The sequence below is a fragment of the Vigna unguiculata genome, chromosome 5 (assembly GCF_004118075.2).
Source record: "Vigna unguiculata cultivar IT97K-499-35 chromosome 5, ASM411807v1, whole genome shotgun sequence".
Classification (NCBI taxonomy): Eukaryota; Viridiplantae; Streptophyta; class Magnoliopsida; order Fabales; family Fabaceae; genus Vigna; species Vigna unguiculata.
In genome coordinates, this window is record NC_040283.1 from 23,192,860 (window position 1) to 23,203,326 (window position 10,467).

The window sequence follows — 10,467 nt, forward strand, 5'->3', positions numbered from 1 at the left end:
AAGTATAGAGGAGAGAAAAAACAAAAAGAGTTTTGGAATTATGGGTTGGGAAGAAATCATAAATGAGTGATAGGGCCTGATCCATTGGGTTGGGAGGTGGAGTTGGAGAGTCAGCTAGTGGGTGTGTTCAGTGTTTAAGCTACATTATACGCCTTTTCAAAGGATTATTTTTCTTCCTTTACCTTAATGTGGAATTTTTATCTTTAACATTGTTGTTACCACAGGTGGATGGATGGATGTCTGACCATTATTCTGAAATTCTATCAGAATACCCTTTTTCATATCTTCTTTTTGCAATTGGACAAGCAACTATGTTGAAAAGGGAAGGATTTACAATTGGTTGCACCCATGTCAATAACGACTGAGTTTAAAAAAAACTTCACATAAATTAGAAATACCATAACACAGGATTATTGTTGTTATTATCATTGTTATTTCAAAACATTTACCCACGTACTTGAATCCTAATGCTAATGGGATATGTCATATGTGCATGTGAGTTTCTATAGGAATTAATTAGTAGTAAAACCGAAAAGATCATCATGTACCACTGGTTTGGGGTATACAAATCCTTTTTAATTATTGTATTATACTACCTTAGTGGAAATGGACATTGATGCATATTGGATGTGTGCAATTATTTTTCATTTCCTTTCACTAGTAGAGTATATAAACATATTAATAAGAATATATGCCCTAATATTATATGGTGAATTGTACTTGTACTTGCTGCAACATGTTGGTTTTAAGAGAGGGTATTACTTGAATGACTACCAAAATTTGCTCTCTTGATTTGTTAAAAATCAAGAAAGTTTTAGTTGATAATATTGAACAACTGAATGTTGCCATAGAGGAGGCCTCAAATGGAGTAACAGATAATTCTGATGAAATTGAAACTATCACATGAGATTCTTGTTGAGTGTTGTGATATCGTAGTACTATCACATGAGATTCTTGTCAAGTGTTGTGATGTCGTAGTACTATCACATGAGACTAGGGGTGGCAAAACGGGCTGGGCCCAACGGGCCAGCCCGTCAGCCCGTGCTAAAAGGAACGGGCTGGGTTGAAGATTTCAACCCGTCAGCCTGTTCTGGCCCGTCCCGTCCAGCCCGTCAACTTGACGGGCCAAAGTACGGGCCAGCCCGTCCTGGCCTGTTGGCCCGTTTTAAAAAAATAAAATAAAATAAAAATAATTAAAAAGATTAATTTTTTAGATTATATATTTTAAATGTATAAATATATAATAGTATTGTAATTTAAATCATTAACACCTACAAATTAAGTTTGAATTATTAGTTATAATTGAATAATTTAATATGTAAATTTAATAATTATTTTAACTTATCTAATTAAAAACATTAACTAATCAATTAAAAGTTAAAATAATATTTTATTTGATTAAATATGACTTTAATAATAATTTATATGTATATATAAACAAATTTAAAAAATAAAACAAATTAAAAAATTTGAAAACTAATTAAAAAAAAAAAAAAAACTAGACGGGCCAGCCCGGCCCGGCCCGTTAGCCCGTCCTATACGGGACGGGTTGTGACTATTGGCCCGTTTCTGTTTGACGGGTCAGCCCGTCCCGGCCCGTTTTTTGACGGGCCACATACGGGCCATGCCAAAACGGGTCGGACTGGCCTGTTTGCCACCCCTACATGAGACTCTTGTCGAGTGTTGTGATGTCGTAGTACAAGATGTGTCATTGCTTTGTTTAATAAAAAAAATATTATTGGTACAAAATGTATTTTTTTTATTGTTATATCTTTCTATTCCTTCTTAATAATAAACTCATTAATTTTTTGTTAACGATGGTTGCTGCTATAGTGAGAAAATATTCATTACGTTTCTGCCGAACGTCTTAATGTTTTCAAATACATGACTATATATTTATTATTTAGGATTTATAGTTTATTAAGTATGTTGAATTTGAACAATTTCAATTTTTTTATAATAATTTCATTATTAAAAATATTTATTATATATATATATATATTATTTTATTAAATTTTCATTTTTTTAATAATAAAAGAGCCTCTTGCATACGTAAAATTTGAACAACCAAATATAAGTACAATAATTCTTCCAAGCCATTCCTATATTATTATCAAAATATATAATTTATAATCACTTAAATATATAAAGGCATTAAACATTTAAAATTTGATATTAAACATTTATTATCTACACCAAAAATTCATTACAATTATTCAATAAAATAATATATATATATATATATATATATAATATTCAAAATTTAATTTTTATTTATATCATAACCCCAAAATATCATAACTTCAATTTTATAAATTTCTATTTTTATGTACTATTCGATTATATTTATTTACTTTGACTAACATTTTTTGTAATGTCCCATTTAATAGAAAATAAATCTATAACTGTAACATCACACAAGATATAATATAGAATAGCAGTACCAAAAAGGTACACATGTTAAAACCATTACAGTTATCTCAAATGTACTAGAAAAGAAGATTAAGGCATTACGATGCCAATAACAATACCGAAAGAAATAATTTGACAGTTGATCAAAAGTTCGCTCCTCTAGAGCAAAATATTACATAGGCCATAGTTCCTACAAAGGTTACTTGAAGGAAAGAGAACCAGCCCAAGTTTGTCTATACTACAGAATTTCCATCACCCTGGTGACCACTAGGGGTTCCCACATCTGCTCACATCAGTAAGTTGATGATCATCGCAAAAGGAGAAAACCACACACAAAAGACACAAACAAACAGAAAGGGTAAGCTGGAGTAAAAAGATTTTTATCATACAACTAAACATGCAATGCAAAGTCAAGAATACATATCAGTCATCCAAACATGTGATAGCAAACAATGCAAGATTCTAAGACTCAATTATCCGGATACATATAATTAGTCGGATTCACTGGATGCTTGCACTTGTGGTGGCCTTTACTTCTCTACAAAGCCATTGCCAATGGGTTTCACCCTACCACGCATAAGGTTAGCCTTCAAACATCTAAGGCCATTATCCTGCCAAAGACTAGGGCCTCCTACTACTCTCACCACTTAAGTTAGTACGCTCTACGTGAGACTAACTGACTCTTTAGAACTTTAGGATGCAATCCTTACTTGAATCCTTCCTTAATTATATACTGAGGCACTACCACGAAACCTTACTAAGAGTTTCATGAAATTACGTCCATTACTTGAGGCACCACCATGAGCGCTCACTAAGAGGGTCATGGAATTACGTCCATACATGAGGCACCACCACGAACTCTCACCAAGAGGTTCATGGAATTATGTCCATTAGATGAGACACCACCATGAACTCTCACCATGAGGTTCATGAATTACGTCCTACCCATACCTTATCCATGTTTCACCAACCAACCATAGAGTTCTCATGCATACCAATTTCATGCCAATATATAGATAACCAACCATCCAATCATATTTCATACCAAGCTCATACCAAACTCATCAATTCTAGCCCATACAATCAGATATTACATGCATATTCACATACTTCATACTTTAAATAAAGCAAACCAGCCAATCATGCAACCAACAAGAATTATGTAAGAAATCAGCACAGCCAGCGTTAGGTCTCGCTCAAGCTAGGAGCCCTCGCTCAGGCGAGAGGAGTGGTCTCGCTCAAGCTGTAGGCTCTCGCTTAAACGAGACTGCGAACAGAGGCCCTGGAAGGTTTTGCGAGCTCTCGCTTAGGCGAGGCCATCTCGCCTAAGCGAGATGGTTCGTCGCTCAAAAACTCAATTTTCTGTTTGGGCGAGTGCTTGAGAAAAACCCCTGGGCGAGCTTCTGCTACTCTCGCTTAGGCGACACGAGCTCGCTTGGGAAAAAATAGCAGTTCTCCCTCACTGTTTCACGCCTGCAACACCAGAAAACAACAAAACACTCCCATACAGTTCATTCACACACGAATACAAACACTTTCCAAATCATTTTGAGCATGAAACAGATGAAAACAAACCACATACTTCAAAAACACGAAAAAGGACCTAGCTTCCCTTACCTAGACAAATTTTAGCGGAAGACACAAGCACTCAATAAAAAAGCACAACAACTCCAGGAGCCGATTCGTGAGCTGGAAACACTAACCCAGAAAGAAAAATGAGGTTATCCCGATGAACCTATGTTGGACTACGAAATATAGAGCTAAAGAGGAGAAGATAAGGGTTGAAGGTCAACTTACATGGAGTAGAGGTGGGATTGAGCTAACTTTAAGAGAACTAGAGGCCAAACCCTAGTAGAGAGTTGCTGCAGTTCTGAGAGAGGAAGGAGAAGGGTTTTTCTAAAAAGTGGCAAAAATGGGTGTGTTAGGATGATTTAGGGGTTTTGGATACCTTATGGGTCACCTTAGACCCAATTGATAAGACTAGGCCCTCAAACATTATGATTGACAATAAGTGGACCTTACATTTTTACTTTTAGATTTACTATTTATATTCTTTTTATCATCTAACTTTTCTATTTTTAGATTATCTATTATATAATTTTTGTGTGATATCTATCAATTTCATTATTAAAAATATTTATTATTTTTCAACATTTACTAAAAAAACACAAACAAACATGTACGTACACAAAATTTGAATAATTTTCGTATTAAAAATATTTATTATGTATTTATAATATACAATATTACTTATTATTATTTTTTATCCAATTTTGTTTTAAAAAAAATTATAGTATGTACGCAAAATTTGAATAAGTGAGCAGAATAATATCTGTTATAGTGAGTTGTCAATTTCTATTTGTTTTTCACTTCTATTATTTGATTAATCATCTCTTTGTCTTTAGATTTTGAACACTTTTCATCCAATTTATTTTTAAATTTGAAACTTTTAATTTTTTTTACGACTACTTGGGTTTTTCAATTTTTTGATTGTTGGTTTTTCTTTCCATTCTTTTTATAAACAGCGCAGTAAGCATTATTATCTGTATTATTCTTATTAAAGGAATCAATTATAAAATTGTGTTATTTATGTTTAGTTAATTTTGTTATAAAAGTATCTGTGATTAATTATTTATTTTTTAATATTATTAAATTATTTATTTAAATATAATATTTATAACTATACATAATTATAACATTTAAATATAATTATATGTATAAATTATTTCTATCAATATAATAATAACTATTTGTACTGTTATTATTATTTTTAATTTTGGTATTATTATTAGTATTATTAGTATAACTCATTATTATTATTGGTTTTGGCATTATTAATTATATTTTTTTATAATTTATTACTTTAACATATAAAATAATATTAAAATAATACTATTTTTATTTAATTGAATTATAACAAAAAGATATAATTAATTATTTAAAAAATTTATATTATCTAATTATTTATTTAAATATTATATTTTTAACTATACATAATTAAAACAGTTAAATACAATTATTTAAATAAATTATTTATTTTAAAATAATAATAATTATATTAATTTTTTAATGTAATATAAAAAAATACAACTATCCGTGCTTGAACAATCCAAAACTAGTTTTTTTTACATGGTTTATTTTAGCTAATTTTCTTTATGTTTTCATGTTTATTCAATATTCTTAACCTCTGAAAGATAATTATTTTAAAATTTATAAAGCTTATGTTTTATAATTTCTCATAATCGTACAATAAAATATAAAATATATATAAATCTTTTGTACGATATATTTTGAAAATAAAATATTGTTCAAAATTAGTATAATGTTTCCTTATAATTTTAATTTAAGTCTCGTTGTTATATGTTTTATTTATCTAGATTTAAAAATTTGAAAATGTTTATGGAATAAATTTATTATTCTCCTAACTCAAAATAGAAAGGTAACATAAAAGTTGTCTGCAAAACGTACAAAACACAAACGTGTCAATCAGATTTCTTTACCAGAATCTTTTCTTTTCTAAGCAATTTATCTTTATTCATTTCAGCTTCGAACTACCGTATGCAGCATCACAGTCCGCTGCAAAAATTTCAAAAAATGCTTTAATTATTTAAAAATAAACATTAAATATTTGTAAGAAAATACAGATAATCATAGGATTTAAAAGTAAGCAGGAACCGTCTCTTACTCGAACAAGTGGGTGTTATCCCTTAATAACGTCAAAATGTAAAATATCGTAAAGTCAATTTCACTTTCCACCGCCTGACAAGCTTAGCTGTAATAACAAAAATCAAGAGAAATGAGAAGATCTGTTATCTATGCAAATCAACGGTCCAGAATTTGCTTTCTATCTCCCTCTCCGCGACTCTGACTGTGATTGCACCTTCAGTTTCTACTGAGATTAATAATATAAAAAAAAATAAAAAATTAATATTTATGTGTTGTCTTAAAATCACATTCTTGTTCTTGTATGTCAAACCGATCAGATCCTCAAGTCAATGGTTTTGATTTGAGGGTTCCTTCGCACACAAAGTAAGCTTCACCGGGACACTAGTATTCTTGGCTCTACCAGGTATTTATGCATCGTTTTCTCTTTTATTATTGTGTTCACTGATAAATTGATTCCTTTTGGCACATATGATTTTTTTATTATATTAGTATCAATTTTCTTTTTAATTTTTGGTAATATTTTAAATCCCCATATTCTGATTATTTTTTCTCCCTCTTTATACTTTGTTCCATTCATGGAACCTCGACAAAACCCTAGGATGAGTTGATTTTCTTGCTTTTACTCGCAGCTAGGTTGATTGTTGAGAAAGGAAACTTTCTTGTTTGATGGGTACCGTGGAGGCTCCATCAAAGGTACCATCTGGGTGTTCATCGCCTTCTCCAGAGATTGACAAGAATGAGCTCAGGGAAGCTCTGTGTGCTTTGAAAAATGGGGCCTCAGAAAACGGGGTTGGTTTCATTGGTCAAGGAAACCAAGGTTTGGGGGATGGTGGGGGTGTTGAAGTGGTGAAGGACAGGGTCTCCGAGACCAAGTTTTCGGATGAGATGGGTTTTGCGGGCAGGGAAAGGGATGATAGCTGTCAAGGTTTGGCTGATTCTGAGATGAATGGGGTCTCCTCTTTGTTGAAAATGAGAGAGAGTGGTAGGAACTTGATGTTTTCTCATGGTGGTGAGAGTGATAGTACTAGGAAGTTGAACACTGAGGATGGTTCTTTTGAGGTTGGAATGGAAGGTGGGAGAGATCTGACCAAAAGTGAGAGTGAGGATAATCAAATGGGGAAAACTGTGTCTGTAGATGTTTCAATTGCTGATATAAGTGAAAACAAGGATGTGGAAATGGAAGATTTGGGTGGTGAAGGATGTGGTGGATTTTCTATTGGAGATTTTGTTTGGGGGAAAGTGAAGAGTCATCCCTGGTGGCCTGGCAGGATTTATGACCCTTCTGATGCTTCTGATTTGGCTTTGAAGCTGAGACAAAAGAATAGACTTCTTGTGGCGTATTTTGGAGATGGAACCTTTGCTTGGTGCCATCCTTCTCAATTGAAGCCATTTGAGGAGAACATTGAGGATATGGTGAAGCAGAGTGCCTCCCGGGCTTTTATCAATGCTGTACAGGAAGCTGTAAATGAGGTTGGAAGGCTTTTGGAATTGAAGATGAGTTTTACATTTGCTGTGAAAGAAACTGAATTTACTCGGCCACTGGCAGGCAATTCTGGTGTCAAAGAGAGAATTCTTATACCTGAAAATGGTACAGAGAAACTTTCCGATGTTCTCATTGATCCGGCAGAATTACTTTCTCGATTGAAACAAATTGCAGAAATTATTTCCATTGCTAATGTTCTGGAGCTGGAAATATTGAAGGCTAGGCTTTCAGCCTTTTATCTATCAAGAGGAGGTTATAGATTACCTATGTATCAGGCACCCCAGCCAATTCCTGGTCTTGAAGATAGTATAGAGGACAATAATGTAGGCAGCAGTGAGGGTGCAGTGGAAATACCTGTCCATGGACCATTTGAAGAGGACTACTCTACCGTGCCAGTGAGCCCAAAATCTGGTGCACTGAATCCACTTGGGATTTCAGGAAATAGGTTGAATCATAGGATTAAGCAGAAAAGCATTGCTGAAATTATGGGAGAGGACAAAGATGTCAATGCCAAGAATAAGGAGCGAGATGCAACTGAAAAAGTGACTGTTCGAAGGATGAGGAAAGGCACTGAGGATACAATAGTATCTAAACCTATGCAGAAGAGAAAAGAGTTGTTCCCAAATACTGATAAAAATATGGCAGGTGCCGAAAATGATGGTTATAGCTGGGGCAAGGAGATCAGTGACGATGGAGCATTAGCGCAGTTGAAAAAGAAGAAAAAGCTTTTTGGTATTGGAAAAGTTAGTAGTAGTGCAAGCAAAAAGGAAACTGATCAAGAAGGGAAGGCCAAAGGAAGCAGTGAGAAGGGTTCTCTGCCAAGAGAAAGGAAGAAAAGCAAGTACTTGTCCCCTCCTTTCACTATTCCAACCAGAGAACAGAAGAAAGGAGAGATAGAAACAGAATCCCCTAAAGTTTCTGGCAAAGATCAGGTATCAGAGCCAATGACGGGAGCTTCTGACAAACTTCTCGAGTCCCCTGTACCTTGGAAGTTGAATGGTGAGCCATTTCAGGAGAAATTTTCTGAGGGACTTACAATAGAACATGACCTTCCCGATAGCTCAAATTACCCAACATCAAAGTATGATGAGAACAAGACTATTGATACAACAAAAGTCCAGGTTCCATTGGAAGAAGTACTACGTGAAGTTCGTTGTGCAGCTATTAATCCACAAACTCCTGCGGATACCAATTCTCTTGAAAGACTTGCCGATTTTATTTTTATCTACAGAAACTGCATATATCGCCAAGGATCCAACTACAAAGTATACAAGAAGCTTAAACCTGGCAAGAAGAGAAAGAAGCCAGAATCTGATATCGGAATCCTGGGGAAAGATCAAACACAATCTGATCATATATCAGCTAATAAAGATTCAGAGCCAAAGAAACGAAGAAGAAAGAATGAGACAACTTTAGGTTTGCCTAAAGAGAAGCAATCTGCTACACCTAAGGCTAGCAAGAAGGGGACTGATAAAAATGCTGCAGGCGCTGCTACCCTTTTTGCCTCATTTGAGGCAGGATCCTCTCTGCCTTCAAAATCGGATCTTATTACACTGTATAGTAAGTTTGGTGTTCTGAATGAATCAGAAACGGCTATGTTTTCTAGTGATTACACTGCTCAAGTGTTCTTCCTGAAAGCCTCTGATGCTGAAAAGGCCTTAAGCGATTCACTGAACATGAACCCCTTCGGCTCTTCAAAAGCCACTTTCAGACTCCAGTATCTTTCTTCTGGTTCCAAGTCTGAAAAATCCAAGTCCAAAGCTTCTTCAACGAAGAAGAAAGACAAAACTCCAGCCAAGCCATCTACTTCATTGTCAACAGGTAGTGAAGCGTCCAAATTGAACTACATAAAGGAGAAACTTCAGAGTCTCACCTCAATTCTAGAAGCATCGGATGCTAAATCATCTGATATCAAGACAAAATTAGAGAGTGAGATGAAAGGGCTTTTGGAGGATGTGAACAAAATGGTTGAATCTTCTTCCTAAATAAGGCATGGAATACTAGCAATTATTTAGCTAGTAATCAGGGTAGGTAGGTATATGGTATGTTATTTCCATTTAGTTGACTGTCTTTATTTGAGGATCAATTTATTTGTCTCGTTTCTGAGCCTAGTTTTATTGAAGAGGTAAAATTACTCATATCAGTTTGTTGTGTAGGATATGTAACATGTTTTATGCATAGGCTGTATAGACACCGACATCCATTTAGATTTTCTGTCCCTTATGATACTGGTGAACAAACAGCTTTAAAAGGTATAATGTTTTCATTTCTGTAATGTTGTGTGAAACACTTTAATTCGGCATAGCTGCAACTCTTGATGATGATTGAATAGGAGAAGAGATGGTGAAACGTTTTTGTTGAAAAAGTTCTTCCCTCTGTTGGGTTGATTCTCTCGTGTAGCCTTTGTTGTGGTTATCAGTGGAACGATATGGAAGTAGTTCTGTAAAATTGGCATCCTGTGGGGTGCAACACCTCCTATTTGACTGATTCTCTCGTGTAGCTTTTATTGTGGTTTTCAATGAAACAAGAGATGTGGAAGTAGTTCTGTTAAATTGGCAATCAGGGGTTTCGACACCTGCAAAGTCCTGTGCTTTGCAATATATTGTGCTCAATATATTAGTTTGACTACGAAGGAATTGTTTGACCACATAACATATCTAAGTGCCATAAATTAATTCATGTTTGCTGTTTTAGAATATGGATGTGAAATGATCTTTTGTTGGGGATACACTGGCGGGGTCAGCTATCAATGATAGATAGTACTAGGAATAAAATCAATTATAGTCTATCATTGAAGGGAGGGATCAAACCAAAATATCAGCACTTTGGTTTACTTCTATATAAACTGTCTCTAAATAATTATGGCAGATCTCGTTTACTTAATGTAAAATTTACTTGTACATATT

General features: G+C 34.2%; 1 protein-coding gene across 3 annotated transcripts; it reads left to right on the forward strand.

The window, feature by feature from the left end:
• Positions 1-6,267: 6,267 nt before the first annotated feature.
• LOC114183450 lies at positions 6,268-9,856 on the forward strand. Of its 3 annotated transcripts, none has more exons than XM_028070473.1 (2): positions 6,268-6,481; positions 6,677-9,856. In XM_028070473.1, exon 2 carries the CDS (start codon positions 6,745-6,747, stop codon positions 9,544-9,546), a length of 2,802 nt encoding a protein of 933 aa, XP_027926274.1. In that variant the 5' UTR covers positions 6,268-6,481; positions 6,677-6,744; the 3' UTR covers positions 9,547-9,856. The 3 variants fall into 3 exon arrangements, with proteins under 3 accessions (XP_027926274.1, XP_027926275.1, XP_027926273.1); XM_028070474.1 differs by having other exon boundaries at positions 6,712-9,856; XM_028070472.1 differs by having other exon boundaries at positions 6,273-6,481; positions 6,708-9,856.
• The last annotated feature ends 611 nt before the right edge of the window (positions 9,857-10,467 follow it).

Bases quoted from the DNA above. Each gene is read 5' to 3' on its own strand.
- LOC114183450 (XM_028070473.1), top strand. From the start codon at position 6,745: ATGGGTACCGTGGAGGCTCCATCAAAGGTACCATCTGGGTGTTCATCG.